Source organism: Gobio gobio, assembly GCF_949357685.1.
Source record: "Gobio gobio genome assembly, chromosome: 1".
NCBI classification, from domain to species: Eukaryota; Metazoa; Chordata; class Actinopteri; order Cypriniformes; family Gobionidae; genus Gobio; species Gobio gobio.
The window spans coordinates 67,407,783-67,429,040 of record NC_137097.1 but is presented as its reverse complement, the minus strand read 5'-3'; the positions used below and the strand labels follow the sequence as shown (position 1 = coordinate 67,429,040).

The 21,258-nt window shown below is 39.2% G+C and overlaps 1 protein-coding gene across 3 annotated transcripts in view; it reads left to right on the top strand.

The window, feature by feature from the left end:
- Positions 1-5,809: 5,809 nt before the first annotated feature.
- Positions 5,810-21,258, top strand: part of crebbpb (CREB binding lysine acetyltransferase b) — a 90,123-nt gene continuing 74,674 nt past the window's right edge. For 2 of the 3 annotated variants that reach the window (XM_079828582.1, XM_079828580.1), the window contains exon 1: positions 5,813-6,644. In XM_079828582.1, coding sequence (XP_079684708.1) covers positions 6,557-6,644 — 88 coding nt within the window. In that variant the 5' untranslated portion in view covers positions 5,813-6,556. Of the gene's footprint in view, positions 6,645-21,258 lie in introns of all 3 variants that reach the window. The other variant, XM_079828581.1, reaches the window with a different exon arrangement.

The following is a 21,258-nucleotide window of genomic DNA, read 5'->3' as shown; positions in this document are numbered from 1 at the left end:
TCAAACAAATCTTTAGCTAAAGATCTAAAAGATTTAGCATGTAAAATTGATGTTAGAAAATGCTTTAATTTTTGTGAAAGTATTTGATATATTTTGGAATATTTATAGATATTTTTGAGTTCTCGCTCAACATTCATCAGTCAGTATTCCAAACAATTTTACAATGCAAAACTCAATGTTGCGATTTTAAAATGACCCAAGACTCTGGATGGTGCATGGCCAAAAGTGTCTGTGAAGAAGTATTAGTGAAATGTAGAGCAAGCTATGGGTTAAATTCACCTGCAATCAAGAATATCAGGCATTTCACAGGAGATTATTTCTCTTGCTTCATCTTGATGCATGTATTCCTATCCGTCTGATTATGGCCTTTCCGTCTCTTTTTCTGTGATTTTTCCCGTCGCTCTTCATTCTGCAGCTAAATGTTGGGTTGAGAACTAACAATGAGTTCTTAGACGACATGGCAAGTTTGCCTTAATGCTAATGAGATCATAGTCTTTTAGGACAAAAATGCATTCATGCATCAGCTACTGTGAGCTACTCTTTTATGATATAGGCAATTAGTTTACAAATCAACATAAAATCAACACTGATCCAATTTACTCTCCTTAAAAAAAGAGTCTTATTCTGGATGATTCATCAGTGCACGTTGTTGTAAAAGCAAAAATGTTGTCTTTGCACTCTTTCATCAAAATTTTTACTTGCTCAGTCTCTGAAACGACTTTTCGGCTGATAGGCTGCACGGGCATGGAAAAATAAAGTTAGCCACTTAACGTTGTTTTAGACTACTTTTGTAGGTAGTGCAGCAATTCAATGCTGATTAATGGTAAACTGATTATGGCAATAATAGCAAATGATGATAGATTTTAAAATTGAGAGATGCTGTGGTCAAGAATCCTCCTCAAAAGTGGGTTGCTGGTGTTTGGTTTGGCTTAATTCTGGTATTGTCTGCTTCCACCATCCAATCAATTCCTGATTGATCAAATTAACTCCTGTCCTATTTTACTTTTCCTCACTGAATATTATGTTGCACTTAAAGGTGCAGTAAGCGATTTATTATCGATTTATGAAAACAATGTTGACATTTGAAATCAACCCATTGCTCCGCCCCTAAAATGCACAAACACGGATGTGGATGTCTATTTATCATAGCTGAGGCGAAGCTAAATAATGCTTCGCAAAAAAAGAAGCAAAGATTGAGAAATAAACAACAAGGAAGAACCAAAATTGAACATACAGCACACAGGAGTGTATAAAAGCAAGTGTTGGTTGTTAGTCGCCAGTAGCTCTAGGCACATGATGACACTCAAAAGTCAAAACTGTCCTGTTAAAGGTGGGGTAAGTGCTTTCTGGTAAACAATGTTGATTTCAAATCACCAAAACAAACACGCCCCTATTTTGATAGCTCCGCCCCACACATACGTAACCCAGGCAAACGACTATGGCGGAATCTGCTGTGCCAGCCGGCCGAGGCTATGATAAGTGAAAGCAATGTGTGTTACTATGGTAATCCAGGTCGAATGTTCAGTGAAAAAGTCATCCCTTCCATCCCAAAAACACAAACACAGTTCTCATGAACAACTCGACAGCACGAGCACGACAGTCCAACTAACGAACATATAACAATTATGACAAGATTAGAGGGTTATATTGATCACGAAAAGACGAACCAAAGGAAACAAACATATATCAGGAGTTTATTATCTTACTATTTGGACACACTTTGGGAGCTGAAGCTTGAAACACACAGTGGAGGAGGTTTAGAGACGCTGCAGGCTTATACGGTGTGGAAATGAATGGCTCTTTATCATCGCTGAAGTGAACGACAATATGATCGCAAATGGACAAACAAGCAAACATGACAATTGAGCATATTAAAGCAAAAGCCAGCATATATTAGTTCTGTGAGACAATACAAAACTAATGTTCTTCCTATCGAGAAGAAATAAAGCAACCTCGGCCTTCGCTCCTTGAGTTCTCTCCAGCGCTGGAAAGCTGATCGTAAGCCTTCTTTTGTTCCACACACATCTTCCACATGTGTTTTTTATCTGCCATCTCTCTCTTTCTGTCGTCGCTCGGGTAATGTCCGTCCTGTGTCGTGTCTTTTGAATAATGACGTGCACTGAGCGCTCTCTTCTCCCTGTCATTAGTAGACACGCCCCTTACTGCTGATTGGCTATACGTTTGTTTTGGTACTCGGCCCGAGACACTTTTATAAAGCAGTTTTGAAATACCACTTACCCCACCTTTAATAGAGCTAACATATCAACAACAGCATATCATGGTTCTGTCAAACTGCAAAACCAATGTTACTCACGTACGGAGCAGAAACAACGCAACCTCTGCGTCCGTATTCAAGCCTTCCCGCTTCGGTCTCTCCAGCGCTGGAAAGCTTTTCTAATATTAACACGGCTCCGAAAGCTCTTGTCAGATCATAACCCTTCTGTTTCCTCTGAGCGTTTCTCTTTTATAATGTCTTTCAGCCATCTCTCTTTCTACAGTCTTTCTTCCTCTTTCTCACTCTTTCTCCTCCCCTATAATGAGTGGACACACCCTCTTCTGCTGATTGGCTACAAGTAGAGGTCTGCATTTCGATTTCTGCAGCTCGAGATTACATTTCCCAATGAAAGACGGTAGCAGTTGGTAACTCTGGTGTACTTTGGAAGGGACAATAATGAGACAAAACTTTCTTCAGTGGTGGCGTTCAGACAGTTCCCAGTTCCCTGCCCTGAGCAACCTCGCAAGATATGTTCTTTGCATCCAGGCCACGAATGCACCTCCAGAGAGAACATTTAGCCTACCTGCTCGGATTTTGGAGGAGAGATGTAGGCTACCAGAAACAGTCGCCATTCGTATTTTACGTGTGGAATAGAACATAGCGGGAACAGGACGAAAAAAACAATCCCACACAGACATCTAGGCCTCGTTTACACCTGATATTAAGATGTGTTTAAGTCGATTCAATCACAAGTGGACGATGCAAAAAACAGGTGTAAACGGAGTCTAAAACATTTTGAGCTTGTCCACTTCCAGGGGTAGTCGAAAACGCGGATTGCTTTTGTAGTGTAAACGCTCATGTGGTCGAATGTGTTCAAACAGCCACAAAACACATACTACTCTCAGCACACTGACCTAATGTGCAAACATTATGGGAAGCGCGCTAGCCAGACGGGATTTAAACTTTGTCGGCTGAAGACTCAAGTTTGGTTTGAAGACGGAAAACGCACCAAGCGCAATGCTCTCTCGCCATTCCTGATTTCTAACACACACTCACAGCGTTCGGCTGTCGGAGCAGAAACGAAAGCTGATGTTTCTCCGTCGTCTGTGGACGTGTTCATATGTAAATTGCACAAGGTTTTTTCGTCCATTAGATAGAAAGATCTGAAAAAGCCCATACATTTACCCACCCACCTCTCGTAGAAATCAGGACAGAAGTGGTTGAAAGTGGATAAAAGAGACGGATTAAAACACCAGGTGTAAACGGGAACGTGTCTCCCTCACCTACTTGTGATCCGATCAACCAAAACACATCTTAATGCAGATGTAAACAGGGCCTTAGTTATAATTGTCTTGTGGCGTTCAGTCCGATCCACTTTCGCTTACTGCACCTTTAAGAAAATACATCAAATAAGAGTATGAGCATTTCATGTTGGCTTTGATTTTGGTTGGTTAGTTAAAATGTGAAAAAAAAGAGAAAGTGAAATGTTATTTCAAAATAAATGGACAAGAAAATACGTTCAAAATTAAGTGCCCATAGTGGCAGAACGATTGCAAGGACTGGCAATAATCTAGGTAACATATATTTTACTCTGGCCAGGCAAATGTACAGACTTGTGTGAATATTAGAATAGATTAGACCATAGCCTTGACACTGCCTGCTTGTATTTTGATGTGCAATAGTAAAGGGTAAATTATTGTATTAGCAAAAGGATCTGTAAAAGTAGGTTTTAATCTTTTTGCCATTGAGTTGTCGCTTTGTAAGTAACTTAATCTGCACTGATACCGCATCCATCATATGACTGTCACATGCTTTAATATGTGTTTACCTTTTGATAGCAGTTTAATTGTTTCGTTTTTTCCCCTTACCTTTTGGCTTTATGATGGGAAACCTCTTAGTTTAAAAGGGTTGTGTGCTCAAAGATATAGTGAGGATTTTTCACATTTATAGGGATTGTGCTCCGATTAAACAATTAGGAGAAAATGTGAAATGCATAACTTTTTTTTATATTTCTGTGATTTTGCAATAGAACCTATACAGATAAAAGGGAATTGTTATAAATTTGTCAGTATTTTTCATTGTATATATTAGTGCCTTTTACTCATTTAGAATGCATCAACTAGTCAAATGACATCCTTGTTTATGTGTTTTCAAACTGCTTGTGTATGATAAATGTGGTCTTTAGCGCTGTGCCTTTTCTTAAGAGTTAGCTTGATGTGTTCGTTCTCACTGTATATTCCTTTTGAATGTGAACTGCTGGAAATTTGTAGGATGAACATTGTCATTTTACTCCAAGGTGCCATTCTTAAATAAGTCATTTTTATTCTGTGCTGATTTTAATACTGTTAGGTTGATGTGTTTTTGCTGAGCAATCCATGTATTTATAATATATTTTATAGGGCACAACTTTTGCTAAATAATAAGTGCCCTTGAAGTCTGGAGGGGGAATGAGCACACAACCCTGTTTCAAAGAGCAGAGCAATATAAAACTTGATCCAACTAAATAAGCATTAAACTTCAGCCTCTGAACTGCTGCTTTAGAGCTTGAATTTATAGCTTGATAAAGCACATTTATGTTTTTTTTTTTGGTCATAGTCATTTTTATGGAAATGTGCTCCTTATGAACTTTCCATTCCATTTTTGCTTGAGACGCCATTGTGAGCAAAGCAAAAAAAAAAAAAAAACATTTAGGGTGAATGAAAGGGCTGAACTTATATGCATGATAACAGTAGAGCCACATTTAATTCATATTTATTTACTTTACAATCACTTCAATTGGTCCAATTGATGATTACAAGACATTTGACATAAGAAATGTGTGTTTTTAATAGAAGTAGGCCCTATCACACACTGGGACTTCTTGCCAAAGAGTGTAATTATTAAAGAATGTATGATTTTAAGTTTCAGTCAGTTTCTTTGGAGATAAAACTCTGTATTCATGTGTATAAAGTTTCTCCTTTGTTTGTACATATACATTGCTCTGTATTGACATGTAGCCTAGCCTAATTCTTTTTTTGTATTATTTACACCGATGCATGTGCCATACTGTTACGTAAAAGCTAATGGATGAAAAGGGAAAGCCAATAATACAGTGTTGAAGTCTGCGTGCTGCCTGTTGATTTGTAATGAATCTACCTTAAAACTTACAATGGTCTGTTCACATTAACAATATATCCTGCACACACACTACCAGACAAGTTTTCTATCCTTTTAAATATGACTTTCCGTGCTTTATTCTTATCAAGAATGTATTTTTGTGTATACACACAAATTGCAACAGTGTACCATGGCTGTTCAATGGCAGTTTGCTAGCTTACGAAAAATCTCTTTCAAACGGTTCAAATATTGAATTGAATTTGAATAAAGAGGTGTCACAGTAACAATAGTTAGTACAAACTGTAATATTTGGTAATATGGTACACTTTTGTAAAGGGTACACTCAAGTTTGAATACTACATCTACGACGTTAATATGTAAACAACGGCCCCTAGCGGCTGTTTTGATTACGACCGCGTGACGTACACGTTTGCGTAAGGGGCGTGGCTGCGCAGCCCCTCCCCCTCCACAGTCTGGCTGGAAAAGAAAAAAAAACTTTTTGTATCGAAGGAATCAACAGCCGCCATCTTGTCGCGGATGAGCGTCAGGATTTCGGGAGAGCATTATATTATTTTTTACGCTACCCGCTCCATCGGAACCGGCCCAAATAGCTTCCCTGCGACGAAAACGACAAGCTTCGGGCCAAATCGCGGATCTTTGTGGCGAATATCAGCGTAATGGAGCCGTTTTTGTGGTCGGCTGGAAAACCCCCGTATATCTGATTTCCCCCTTCAGCGCGAGCGGCGCTCCTGTGCCACTCGCCTATATTAAAAAGAATATTTTTTTTCACATTTTTCATGTATATTTCTGGACATTACTGATTATTCGATTCGGGCTGGACATGGAGCTTGGAGGTCTTGATTTTTATTCGCAGAAAATAGCATTTTTGAAGAGACTCACGCGAACCGTTTGAAGGAATCGAGGTTGAGATTTTTCCCCCCTCGTCGTGTATTTCTCGGTTTCAACGATGATATAATTTATTTTCGTGGGGTTTGGGGCGATCATTAAGGTTAATTATGCGGGTTTTGGGTGTTGGATTATCATGGGGTGAATGGCGATGGCGGAGCGGGGCGCTGTTGAGTCGCGTTTGAGCCCCATCTGTTAATTATTGGCTCCTGATCGCTGAATAATAATAGAAAAACCCGAGGCTTGATTTGATTTATTTCGCTTTGTCCCCCTCCCGGGCCTTCGGAAGACGCATTTATTGCTTTGACGTGTTTTTTTTGTGAAGCGAGAGAGAGCACGATGGCTGATAATCTGCTGGATATGGGTCCCCCCAACGCAAAGCGGCCCAAACTCAACTCACCTGCGCTGTCCTCCTCCGACACTCCAGGTAAGATGCTCGCTTGTCAGATCTCACCTGTCAAATCTGAAAACTTCTCAGACGTCACCTGTCATATCAGACATCTAGATAAGAACTTCTCAGACTCGTAATACATTTCCTCAGACGTCAAATGTAAGATCAGGACCCCTTTAGACCAGACTGAACTCTCACGTGTTCAATAAGAAACCTCTCAGGCCAGGTTCAGCTAGCTCACCTGTCCTATCAGAAACCGTCCAGGTAAGTCTCAGGTGTGCTGCTCACCTGGCCCACCACAGATCGGTCAGTGCAGGTAAGACACTCGGTTGTCCTCAAGACTCGGTTTTTGTGGGACTCTCACCTCTCCATCATAAACCAGATCCAGGTCTTGCTAGAGATTTACCTGTTATGCTTTTTCTGTTGTTTTTAAACTAACGTTTCTGATAATGAAATGCAGAAATAACTAGGCCTAGATGATCATTAGACTGAAATGCATTTCATCAAATGCAGAATACAAAACATATTCGTTATATAGTTTGTATTATTCATAATAATAATTCTTATTTGTATTACTGATGCAAAGTTATTTGAGTTAAGCTAACCTTACCTATTTCTCACTTGAGAATAAATAGCTGTTAATTAAAAGATAAATCGATCACGTTATTTATTTATTATTCAGGTGCTTTGCTTTTATTTAAACACCATCAAATTGTGTCACTAAGTTCGTATAAGTTGAATATTGGTAAAATATGTTGGTTTAGATATGTCATGTTTAATTTTCTGGACTGATTTTTTTTTTTTTTTTACAATAACTAGATAACTGTTTGACAACAATACAAATACAATGTTTTTTCTTATCAATGATAATTCTTATTAGTATTACTAGTTGCTTTGTGATCGAAGTGGTCAAAAAACAATTGGTAACACTTTAAAATAAGGTGAATATTTTAACATCGTATTTAGCATACATTGCATTAACTTGCAATAGCTAACAATGAACAATATATTCTTACAGCATTTATTATCTTTATTATCGCCGATGGCTGACAGACATCACAATGTTGAGCCATCATGATTAACCCACCGCAAATAATGTTTTTCACGATCACCATACAAATTACATTCAATAAACGCCAAATAAATTAAAGGCTACTGGATGTTTTACACAAACTAAACCAATGATATTCAAATGGCGGACTACGGTCCGCATCCAGACCCCGGCATGGACCGCGAGACCGAGCGATATCACCATTTTCCTGTTTCTAGTCGAAGAGCAGAGCGGAGGATCACACCACAAGCACTCAGGATCGTTTGTTGTAATGATATTTCAGCGACATATCCTTTAGTAGTTTTATCTAAAGCCAAACCTGCTTCATTCAAGCCCTTTCAGCTCTGTGTGCGTTTTCTCTTTCTCCAGACGCGCGCCACGTTAACGGAGCTTAACGCTCAAACGCAAACCCATCGCGTTGTTTCACTGTAGACATCGTCTGATGCCGATTTGGTAGACATCGGCCAACCCTATTATTAACATTTGTTAAGTAAGAGATAATAAAGCTGGTTGTTATCGCAGAACAAAATTCTTCTGCTATAGCAACTGTCCGGATTTACATTATTAAGGATGTGAACCTACACTGGTCTCACGGTTCGATTACGATTATAATGTCAAAGATTCGGTTCAATTCGATATCACGATGCACTGCATCCTTATGTATACAATTTTGTCAGTCTGTTATATGAACCGAACCTTTAATTTTACCTGCACAAAGAAATCACGCTTCTTGAATGTATCAAACAAAACTCAAGTCTGGGCACAGGAGCATTTAGAACAAATACAAAATACTAAAAGCCACTTCAGTCTCAAAACTAAAGTCTAAATGCATCTGGTTGTTGAAACCACATATGTAAATGTTCGCAACAATGCTAAAAAAAATTGTTTGAGACTGAGTGTGTGTTATGGGCTATAAGGGTGCTTTCACATCTCTAGTTCGAATCATTTGGTCCGAACCAAGGGCAAACAATAATACATTGTAGCCCTTTTCAGCTTTTTTGGTTCCTTTTCCCACCACACTGATTGCTTTGGTCCGAACCAGTTGAAACGAACCAAAATGCAGTCACATGACAACATCCACATCACTCATTGGCCATGGCGTATTTCCTAAACGGCGACTGCGCGGGCTGGTTTTGTCCCTGGCCATAATCTATTACATTGTTTGTATACACCACAATATGCAAACAATACATTTCTATAATGAAGCGTGGATGTGGCTTGAAAACAACGTTCTAATGCGCTGCAAACGGTGAGCGCGCATCGCTCGTTACTTCAAGCGAAGATTGCGCTATTCTGGTGAGTTTTCGAAAGTTGGGACCTAATATCAGACCAAATATCTATGAGGCTCCGCACCTCCTCACTACTCCAACTTGGTCCGCGAGCTGCCATGCTAAAGTGCAAACTGTCAACAAACAGTTCCTCATCACATAATGCACAGCGCAGCTGACTACGGCAGCTGGTTTAGTCCAAAAATGATCAATACTTTTTGCAGTTGGGTCTGTTCGAGGTCGAATCATGTTCTCACCACAAACAAACCGATCCAGAGTTTGTTTGAAAGCGTACCGAGCTTGTTTGGTCCGCTTTTGGTGCGCACCCGAGTGCGATTGCTGCTTTCACGCCGGACCAAACAAACCGCACCAAAGGGGAAAACAAAATGGTACAATTCAACCGAACTTAATGAGGCAGGTGTGAATGCACCCTATGATATGTTATAGCCAGATATGACAGCGCTACTGAAGCATGCATCGCCGCAGCTGAGTATCTCCTCATCAGGCCAGTGCACACACTACTGAAAGTAAAGTCATAGGTGCTCAATATACAATCATATTCATTAAAAGTAAAGAAACTGACTGATCTTACCTGTGCTGTTGCTGTGCTTGCTCCTATTGCGGTCTTTGATTTTGAAATGAGCTGATGATTAATAAAATGCAGCTCATATCTGTTGTTTTCGGTGACGTGAACTCCAGTAAATCTGCATATAGTGCGGGAATTGAAGATCGGATTTATATCCGTTTTGCGGAGATACATTTATGCGCCCAAGTGTAAATTAAATCGTTTTGATAAATCAGAGAGCTTTGATTTACACACAGCGCGTGTGTTCTCCAGGTTGTTCATAAAACCCGAAATGTGTCCAGATGTCTGCTTTTAAAGTAGTTGGAGCATTTTTAATTACTCGCGTCTCGCCTCCCTCTGCTTTTGTACGCTACAAAGTAGTGATGCACCGATCATGATTTTACATGGCCGATTCCGATACTGTTTTTTTTTTCAAGAAAACTGTCCGATACCGATTTCCGATTTTTTATTTTTTTACACAATAAAAGAACGAAAGTATACATGATCAAGATGTTTATTTGGTATTTAACAGGCTAAATTGGCTTTTGGCTAATGAAAACAAGTCCGCAATCTGAAATTAATGGAAATTGAATTGGAAATTAAAAGGCTGAAAGGTGAAATTCAAGGCAACAACTGCATATTCTGCAATCCAAATAAAGATGTTACTTAAATCAGCATTTTTTTTTAAAATTCAGTGTAAAGAAAAAAAAGTCTTTACCAGTGAAATTAAATAAAACCAAAGTATATAATTGTTCCAAAATGTTAAATCAAATAATGTTTCGTGCAACGAAAAAAACTACTACAGCAGGTGCTTTTTAAATCAAATTAAGTCAATGTAATTTTAAGGTAAAATAAAAATGATCATCCTATAGGCTACAGAACTGATAGAATTTCATTTCTAAAGTGCATGCATGTTCTTCTTTAGGCTACAAAAATAAATATTTCGGCTTTGTCACAAGTTAGTCTGTTTCGTTTTCATCCGATCCAACACGTGAGAAGCTGAGCTGAACAAACGCTCACTATCTGCGCTTGTGCAGGCGGAGAGGTAAGCTCGCGCAACTTCAGCTCGCGCAGGAAAGCGGCTCTTCATTCCCTTCAGCGTATCTCGTCTCTTCCCTCAGTTCTCCAGTTTCCTTTTGTAACAGACAAGTGACATGTTCGCGAATGATTGCAATATAGGTGTATATGTGCACGCGGGCGCACTTCATATTAAGAAGTATTACTTTTACTTCTATTAATTACTATTAATTTCGACACTCCTATACATTATCCCACTTATTACACGGCTACTTGCCACATAAGTAAATAATTAGACATGAAATATTTTATTAGCTTTTTAAACGCAAAGCTTCCGCAGGGAAAGCAATTGCTAGCAAGCGGCGAATTCAAACTAGACAGACATTTAAGGAAATCGGCACAGTCAAACCACTCATTACACAGCATTTCACCACATACATAATTATGGGGATAAGAGATAGTGATTTGAGAACTGTTTTAAAATCTTACCTGTTTATCTTATAATCCATTACATTGTAGGGCTGCAACGACGCGTCGACGTGACGTCACGTACGTGAAATGCGTCGACGCGTCGACGGCACATTATTTACGTTCTAGAATGGAACAGAAGATCTAGAATAATGGCAGCTTCTGCTCCCGGGCATAGTGAAAATTATCATTTATCATATAAAGCCAGACCGCGACATTCAAAAGTGTGGGAGTACTTTAAACAGAAGCCGAGTAAAACGGTGCTTTGTTCGCTCTGTAACGCCGGTTTCACACTGCGCGCGGTGGCAGAGCAGAAGCTGTGCGCGTGGAGAGCGGGAGCTTTCACACTGCCAATCAGTGTTGCCAAGTCCGCGTTTTTTCCGCGGAATTGGGCTACTTCTACACTGTTGCCGTGGGCTGTGTCTCATGTCCGCGGGTTGAAGCAAAAAAACACACATATTTAACCCCCCGAACGCGATGTTTGCCAGAGAACCTCCCCGAAACTCAATTGGGCTTGTTTTGGGCTAGTTTTGAGTAACGAATGGGTGGGTTTTGTAGTGAAAACCTGGCAACCCTGCTGCCAGTGTTCTCTCGCGCAGCTGAACCGTGGCGCGTGTATTGCAACAGACGGTCACATTTTCCGGTGTTCACTCCGACCCCAGTACGTCTCGTGCTTTTATTTATTATGGGCTGCATATATCTCCTGTTAATGCGACCCGGTTCCCCTCTGTCCCAAACACATATGCATAAAAACATGCTGTATATAGGTAGTTTGCACGATTAAAGTAACATTAAAGTTAAGATATGCCTCTAGCTTTAATCATTTAAATGTGTCTTTGAAGTTTGGGCAAAAACTTCTGGCAGCTTTAGTCGTTGTTTATGCACATGTATCTTCAAAATAGACGACTAGTTATACATTAAAACTATGCTGAAAGCTCCTGTATGTGAACCTTTTGCAGATAAATACAAGTGCATTTTCGTTTGCTATCGACACAAATAAATAAGTAAATCATACTCAACTACTATAGTAAACAACTTTTCCTAATTAGGCCTACTCTGTATACATTTTATGATAAATAGTATCATTATATATATTATGTTTAAAAAGCTTCTTGTGTTCATATTTCATTATAAAATGGCATACTATGTACACTACCCTTCCTGAAATACAATTAATATTGTCATCATTCATTGATTTCATGTTAAAATAATATACAAATTCACTACCCTCTTTGAAATACAATAATCAGTAAAAAAGAATAATAAGATTAATCCGGAAAAATAATCGTTAGATTAGTCGACTAATCGAAAAAAAAAAAAAAAAAAAAAATCGTTAGATTAGTCGACAGAAAAAATAATCGTTAGTTGCAGCTCTATTACATTGTACAAAACAATCGTCACAAAATGGCAGAGATACCCATCAAATAGTCGCATTTATCAGTGGACTCCGTAATAAACGGGCAGTGAAAGGGAGAGCTAGCAGTTTATCGGAGTTGTTTGCTGATACAAAGTTTACAGTTTATTAGCACCCCCGAAAAGGCATACGGTCTGTTTGTTTACTTTTAGTTGTATGAGTGTTTTTGTATAATTTGCTGTGTATGTTAATGATAATGCAACGGAGCGAGAGAGAGTTTGTGAATGAGAGATTATTTGCGCACTTCTGCTTTGTTTGTTCAACTCTTACGATGATTTTTTTGGAGTGAAAAAACGATGCAATACACTTCATAAACCAAAGTTTGGTCATCATTCGGACGGGGTCCGCTACATTCTGTGTCCAAAAACTGTGATCTTGTGATAAGTTTTTTTACACTGACAGCTGTCATTGTAAGACTGTTAGCAACAAAACATTTGTTTGTCCGAGTTAGCAACAGTAACTAAGGGGGGCGGGGCTTACCGATGGGTCAATTGATCACCTTCGGCTAATTCACACCTGCTGACCGAATGCATTTTCCTCATGTATATCTCTTAGGTTTCCCTATTTGGTTTCCGTTGCATAACGTACAACAGTAAATGAAGATTAAGTTTGTAAATCATAAAATGTATCACAAATTCTCTCTCTAATCTGAGCTTTGTTTTTATCAGCAGATGCCGCTCTAGGCTAGTTTTTAACCGCACACTCAAATGCTCATGAAGAAAAGCGCTTGTGCGTTCGGCTGAGTCTGAGAATGTACTTCAGAATGCTTTTATGACGCAAGATTAATGTAAACGGCCCACTTCAACCTTTTTGAACCATATGAATGATTACTTTATAGAAGGTTCAAGTGGTGTGTGTAAGGAATTGGAAGCAAGCAGAGCCAGTACAGCTGTTTCTAAAGCACGCTGTGATATCTGGGGCCTGTACCATGATGGTAGCTGAACAAACTCAGGGTTACATGATTAGTTTTGAGTTGACCAAACCAATCCAATCCAATCCGGCTTTGTTGGTACCATGATGCTGATCATCTGCTTTCTCTGTCAACTCAGGCTTTTATCCTAAATTTGGGGAGCGCATGAAAGTGTGACATCAGCAGTAAACATCCAATCACATGCCTTTCAACACAGAAAAAGTGTGATTCACTTCTCGCGAGAGAGCCAACGATATTCAAAACTCTTTTGCCGAAGAATAAGAGATTGAAGAATATAAAGAATTTAAATGCATTTACACAAAGAAAATACTTTTCCATGTAAGAGGATAAATATAGAAAACATCTTGCTATCAGTGCAAGTGAAAGTTGTGAAATCAGTTGAAATCAAACTGGCTTCATGGTACAGGCCCCAGGTGTTAAAAACTAAGCTCAGAATCGATTCAAGAGAGAATCGGGATGCATTCGGAAGATCTCAAAATCGATCCGGAATTATTATTGGATTTGCGCTGCATTGATATATTGTCCCAGCCCTAATTAGAGCTACAGTTAGCATCAAGCTACACATCACAATTTATGAGATTATGACGGGTTTTGCTCAAAACCCACTTTAAACCACCATCAAGTGCTTGTAATAACTTTTAGATTTTCCACCAAATCAGCTTATCTTTGTAAAAAGGCACAGCTTTTTAAACAGCTGAACGTACACCCTTAAAGCTGCAATCCGTAACTTTCTGCGTTCTAACATGTTTGCTTAATAAAGCATGATCCAACCGTGAGTCTCGGCAGGAGTCATTCGTCAGATTTCACTCATCAGAGTGAGGAGCTGACTGAGTTGATCGCGGAAGATTTGGTTTCAAAGTGAAACGTAAATGTGCCTATGTAAGGGAGTTTGTCATTTGTCTTGTTGTAGTGTTTTTCATTAAAAATAAAAGGCTAATGAACCCACAATTAAAGCCCACTGAATTGCCGCTAATTCAAAACCGAAAGTAAAATGTGCACGGCCTCAGAGCGCGCATTTAAGCCTTGTTTACTTTCGTCTGGCTCCGCTGACTGCGCGCACGTGCCTCGTCAGCTTGGCACTCTGTGATGTCATTTTCAAGGCTTTACGGAAGGGTGAAAAGTGACAGCCGTCCAATCACAGTGGAGGAGGGACGGGACAAATACAACACCGACCAACCGCCCCATTCTCCTTGTACAACGTCAACAATACCGAAACAATACAGAAACCTGTGAAATGAGCATAGTTACACTTCCGCATTGTGTAAATATTATTAAAGTTTAAAATATGTAACTCTGTAACGGTATTGTTGACGTTGTACAAGGAGAATAGAGACAGAGCGTATTTAGGCCACGCCCACACCGGGGGGGAAAGCAATCCAACGCTCTCCATTGACTTTGCATTGCGTGAGGCTGCCTCGTTGTCATTTCGGACTTATTACAAAAAACAGAACCATGTATAAAAGCTGATATGTGACAAGGTGTACAGCAAACAAGCTAAAAAACTTAGAAATAAGTTTTTATAAGCTGTCGACCCAAAAAAACGAGCGTTTAAGAGGATAAAAGTGGAGACAGGCAATACGAAGTGACGCTTCAGCAGGAAGAATGGGTCAATTTTGGGATCCTGACACTCAGTATGTCTCAGTATGTGTTAGTGCTGGGCGGTATACCGGTTCATACCGAATACCGGTATTTATTTTTTTTATGATATGAATTTTGATGATACCGCTATACCGGTATATGTCGCTTAAACAACGTTCGGAACGCGGCGCAGCGCGTCATTGTTTGAGAGGGGACCCATTTCACAGTCCTTCCAGAAAAATGCGGCTTTTTTTTGTGATTGTTGCGGGCAAAAATCCTTGATTATGCGGCACGTTTTCTTAAAAAATGCGATGAAAAATGCGGGATATTTATGCAATTTTCTGCGATAAAATTGCGGGAACTTGCAAAAACTGCGGTTTGATGAGAGAGAAAAAAAGCACTACATCACAGAAAGTGCTGGAATATTTAAGTTCTCATCTTGTTTTATTGAAGACCTTAATAATGGCTCAAATTTACAAAACATTTAGTCAATCAAGTTCTGTAGCTTTACAAAAGGAATATGCTACAACTTCTGAAAAAATTAATAAATAACTTCCTGTTTTACAGATGTCGCTATACAAAACAGACATTTGAGTGCTTCCAATGCACAAAGTGCAATCTCTTAAAGGGTTAGTTCACCTAAAAATGAAAATTCTGTCATTAATGACTTCCCTTTATGTTGTTGGACACAAATTAAGATATTTTAGTTGAATTCCGATGGCTCAGAAAGGCCTCCATTGGCACAATGTACACTCTCAAGACCCATAAAAGGTAGCCTACTAAAGACGTCGTTACAAAGTCCATCTCACTACAGTGGTTCTACAATAACTTTATGAAGCGATGATAATAGTTATTGTGTGCAAAAAAAACTAAATAACGACTTGTATAGTGATGACTGATTTCAAAACACAGCATCATGATGCTATGAATCATCGAGTCGATTCATGATTCGGATCGCGTGTCAAACTGCTGAAATACGTGACTTTGGCGATCCAACCTGCTGAATCGACTCATTGATTCATAACGCTTCAAACCGCTGAATCGACTCATTGATTCATAACGCTTCAAACCGCTGAATCGACTCATTGATTCATAACGCTTCAAAGCTTCATGATGCTGTGTTTTGAAATCAGTCAGCACACAGGGAAACTGCTTTGCTCTTTTGCTGTTATTTTTGTTGGCCAATGGGAGTTTGTGCTTCATCATGGTTTCACCGGTATCTATGGTTTCTCCACGGGGTTTGAAGCTTTTCGATGACGTTCGCGTCGGGTAATCACGTCACTTCAAAACGTTCCCATGGCAATAGGCGGAAATGGCGGCTCTTGTGTGAAGTAAACGAAAATTTTTCAACTTTCTGCTAATATATATGACTTTTTTTGCAACGAAAATGCGGGGATTATGAAATCATGATAGCCCCGCATATTTTGCACACGGAAATAGGCAATTTATGCGGCGAAAGTGCGGCGTATTTGAAAAAATGCGGCCCCCGCATGAATATGCGGACTTTGGCTGATTATGCATTAAATCACGCGATCGCATAATCGCGTTTTTCTGGAGGGACTGATTTCATTGATGCACTGTAGTAAGAGCAGTCAGAGCACAGTTGAGATCGCATTAACAGCACAGGCTATGGCTGTATCCTATTCTCTCATTCATTATTCCTCATGTTATCACTTTATTTGAAGGAGTGAATGAAAACGTGCGTGAAGTCGGACAGCGTTGTGTGTACATCGGCTGTACACTCGTTATTGCGGTGCAATGGGATAGATTGAGTGCACTCAATAACGTCCACTAAGGTTTCGGACACCACTACAAAGCGCTGTGCCCTCCAAATAATGCTATATTTGAGGTTATGGGGGCGATGTCGGATTCAGCCCTTGATTATAGTTGAGAATTCAAACTACACGCGGCGCGCGAGAGAAAGCGGTTTCTGCACGGAGCGCCGCGATGAGTTTTACAACGCTCACCACATGGATCATATAGCACTGATATAGACCAGAGCGAGCGTGTTTAAATGTTTTATGGACATATTTCATAAACTCTAGTGCTCTAGACATGAACCAGAAGCGTGTATGCGCGCATATTTCATCACGTCTTATTAAAATGAAATGTATGCACTGATTACACTGATAACCTATGTCTGATCACGAACGCGCTGACACGATGGATTATTCAAAAGACAATGATGTAAGTTAATAAATAAACAGACAATTCAAAGAAGAATGGGCCAAAAAGTAACTGCTTTATTCTTTCTGTGTTAAACTGATGTGTGTCATTCGTTCAGAGAGTCCTCTTAAATCTATTGCTAATATCCTCGTTTCTCCTCGTTTTGGCAGTTTGTTGTTATATAGGGTTAGATTTTTAAAATGCTTAAGGTGCCCTCAACTCAACTTTTAATATTCAGGTGTCTGTAAGTATGACTCTGAGCGTGTTGCATGTCTGTGTTTTATTGGCTGTTGTCTCTCCACAGCATCATTTTGTAAACCTGTAGACATATTAACTCTAGTGTGGAATTTTTCTACAATATTCACCCGTCATGACAGTACAATAGGGCATTCTAGTCAATCTCCTGCAGTATTTCCTCTCTCAATCAGGAGAAAATGTGGTTAACACCCGGTCATGCATAGGGGGAAAAATACCGTCATATACCGTGAAACCGATATAATTTAGAAAAATACCGTGATATACATTTTTGGTCATACCGCCCAGCACTAGTATGTGTATGTGTGCAGTAAACATTTTGTCACTGTTAAGTCAAATATCCAAATGTCCGTTTTATATATGATATTTCCTGTCGTTGATTACATTCCCCTCTAGTCGCCGTAGTTATCAGTGTAATATGACCTGTAGCGCTCTGTCTCAATGGCCTGAATCCACTTTTTTGTCCTTAAACGCTCGTTTTTTGGGTCAACAGCTTATAAAAACGTCTGGGTTTTTACCTCTGGGTTTTGTTTAGCTTGTTTGCAGTTAACTTTGTCACATATCAGCTTTTATACATTGTTCAGTTTTTTGTAATAAGTCCGAAATGACAATGAGGCAGCCTCCCGCAATGCAAAGTCAATGGAGACGGTTTGATTGTTTTCCCCCCCGGTGGGCGTGGTCTTCAGATTATGACGCGTGTCGCTCTGTCTCTATGGGGCGGTTGGTCGGTGTCATATTTGTCCCGCCTCTCCTCCACTGTGATTGGACGGCTGTCACTTTTCACCCTTCCGGTGAAGGGGCGGGACAAATATGACACCGACCAACCGCTACATTCTCCTTCTACAACAGATGACAACAACAAACATAATAACGGAACAAAATAATTTAAAACAAGAGCCAGAGCAAATACTTTACATCGTATCGACATTTTCATATAGAATCAAAACCGAAACAAACTATCTGTGAACTGAGATACTAGTAACACTTCCACGGTTCTTCTGTATCATAGCAAGCAAAGAGCCTCGACTGAAAAAAAACAAAGCGCTGCCAAAACGCTCTCAAGCACTCACAGCAAGCCGTTTTCAGCTGGCTAAAGACGCTTTGGTGGACGCCTTACGATAAGCATGGTCGGCATCCATTCTTGTAGGCTACTACTTAATTACGAAACGTGTCTGTTTTCCCCTGCCATCGTTAGCCGAAGCTGTGTGTGAACAAGGCACGGCTGCAGAGTGTGCGTTTCTCCATCTCACACGCAGCCTCAGAGGGAGAGAAATTCTCTGGTACAGAAACAGAGTTGATAACATCAGAGCTTATCTACACAACGCAGGCTACTATAATAATTTAGCCGCTGGGCTCTTTACTAGGTTTTGGTACCCGTGCCTACCTGTAGCCTAAACTACAGCTGTTTGCAGGCTCGCTAACAATACAGTTCCAAAGTTACTCGCCTTCTCTCGCCAAATGTTTTTCTCATTCTTCCTTCAAAAGTAGCATCATATTCAGCCAAATGAAATGTATAAGGCTAGATTAAGCAGGAAGGATGTGTCCACATCACGTGTTCACGTGTTCCACAACAATGCTTAGCATATCGGCCCGATTAGTCGGCCGACCTATAGTATTTATTATTAAAAGATACTACTACTAATTCTACAGCTGATAACAATATACCATGCACTAAAGATTGATGAGCTGCTGGATTCATGAATATTAATTGTGTAAACAGAGTGAGCTGCTGTGGGAAAGGTACATGATCAAGTGCCCAAAACATGAGAATTTTAAGCTTCAAGCTAATAAATTAGCGTTTAACACGCCCCGTCATGCGCTTTGACAGATGCGTGTGCGTCCTCAGCGCAAAAAAGTTCATATCCACTGATCTATATAGAGAACAGTGGTTATATCCTCATCTGTAAATGTTACTTATTCACGAGACGATTAATATTCAGCGTAAAAACATTAATTTATCTGGAATATTTGCTGTTGGATGCCAAATTTAGGTTTTAAAGTCAACATGTAATTCAAGTATTTTATGAAAGTAGTAACTGAAACTAAATTTATATACAATGTATAGCACAGATATACCCTTATGAAAATATCCATGGTTTTATTATAGTAAAACCATGTTTTTGGTTTTTGGCGTATTGATTAGGGCTGGGTATTGACACAAATTTCCCAATTCGATTCGATTTCGAAACACAAGCTTTCGATTCAATCCAATTTCGATTATTTTGGATATGTATCGGGTATAATAAATGGTACATTTTCTCAAGGAAAACTAATTTCTGAAATAATGTTGTAAACTATGAGAGTCAGTTGATACTACATTAGCCTACTGATATTGAAGGTAAAAATGTACTGATTTGTATACAAACACTTAAATGACACTAAATTATGGTTTAAAAAAAAAGAAAATAGTTATAATATTAACTTTTACAATTACATAATCATAATTCCACTCCAATTTGTTTTTTAAATATAAACATTTAAATGGTGGCTGTCAAAAACTTTCCAGATTTATTCATACATACATGCATTAAATATTGAAGAATATTAAAAATGACAATGAATATCCTATGTAATGTGGTGCATATAATTAGCAAAATGCTCCACTCTAGAGTTATTTTTTCTAGCTGACTAACGTGTTTATGGACACTGGATATGGTTTTTCTGAGGTAAATGTGACGTTACGTGACATTTGTTTACAAGCCGTTTTACTTGCATCTTTCTGCGGTTGAAACACTGCTTGAGCGATTCTATGTGACATGATAGGGATTTCGGTAAGTTGTCCTGTATCTTTGAACACACTTTCAGAAGCTCATTCGTGTTTATTTCGCGCTGTTACTGGTATTAAGGCGGAAGAGAAGATCCGTTCACGTTTGCTCCGCGCTGCTGGTTCTCTTGAGCTGAGTCAATCAATATTTTTTTTTACTCAGCCCCTTGATTATCATTTGTATAATCACACAAATACCATAGTTAATCTATGGATTTGAAGCAAAAGCGTGGTTAATTTGTGGTTACCATGGAATAACTACAATAACCTTGATATTTTTTGTTTGTTTTATTTGTTGTAAAACCATGGTTAATCATTGTAAGGGTAGATATATTCACTATGTATGTTTTCAGAGCACTCAACTGACACGTTTGTTTGAAGGACATCATTGGGCAGGATGTGGAATAGTGTGGTTTGTCAATAAAATAAAAAATGGGCTTTTTATCCGATTAATCAAAAACATAATCGCCCAACTAATCGATTTATCAAAATAATTGTTAGTTGCAGCCCTTGTTGAAACAAATGGTGAACTTGTGGCTTGTCAGAAGTAGCAACAGTAACTAAAGCTTGGTTTATGCTAGATGCGTCCGCACGAGCGCATTTTCATTCAGCTAAAGGAAAGCTTTATTTTAATTTCAGTAAAAAAAATATATATATTTCAGTGCATCACCATTTATTATGATAAAATGTCATGTAATAATCATCTCTATGTAATAAAGATAGTCCAGAATGTCTTTCCTACTCACTTGAACTCACTTTGAAGCTGGTCATCTGCTGACTGTGCAAGGATTGCTGTGGAATGTAATGACACTGACTCTAATATTTATTGTAATGTGCTCTTTTGAATGAGATCTTATTGCAAGTTATTTATAGATGTTTGACTGCATCTAAATATGGTTTTGATGCGTGTTTCTATTAGGACTGCTAATAATCAATGCTATTACAATTGACATCAGTCTTGAGAGATGCATGCCCTTTTCGCGTACAAGTCTTCATGCACCATCTGTCGAGGTTTCATTGAGCTTAATATCTAGCCTGACGTCGTCATGCTCAAATCTAGTCAGAATATGAGTCTGATACTGCTCCATTGGCCTGTGATTATGGGGCGTGTTTCAACCGAACCAGGAAAGACCTCAATTGACTGTTCCCAAAGACCCGCCCCCTTTAGTTACT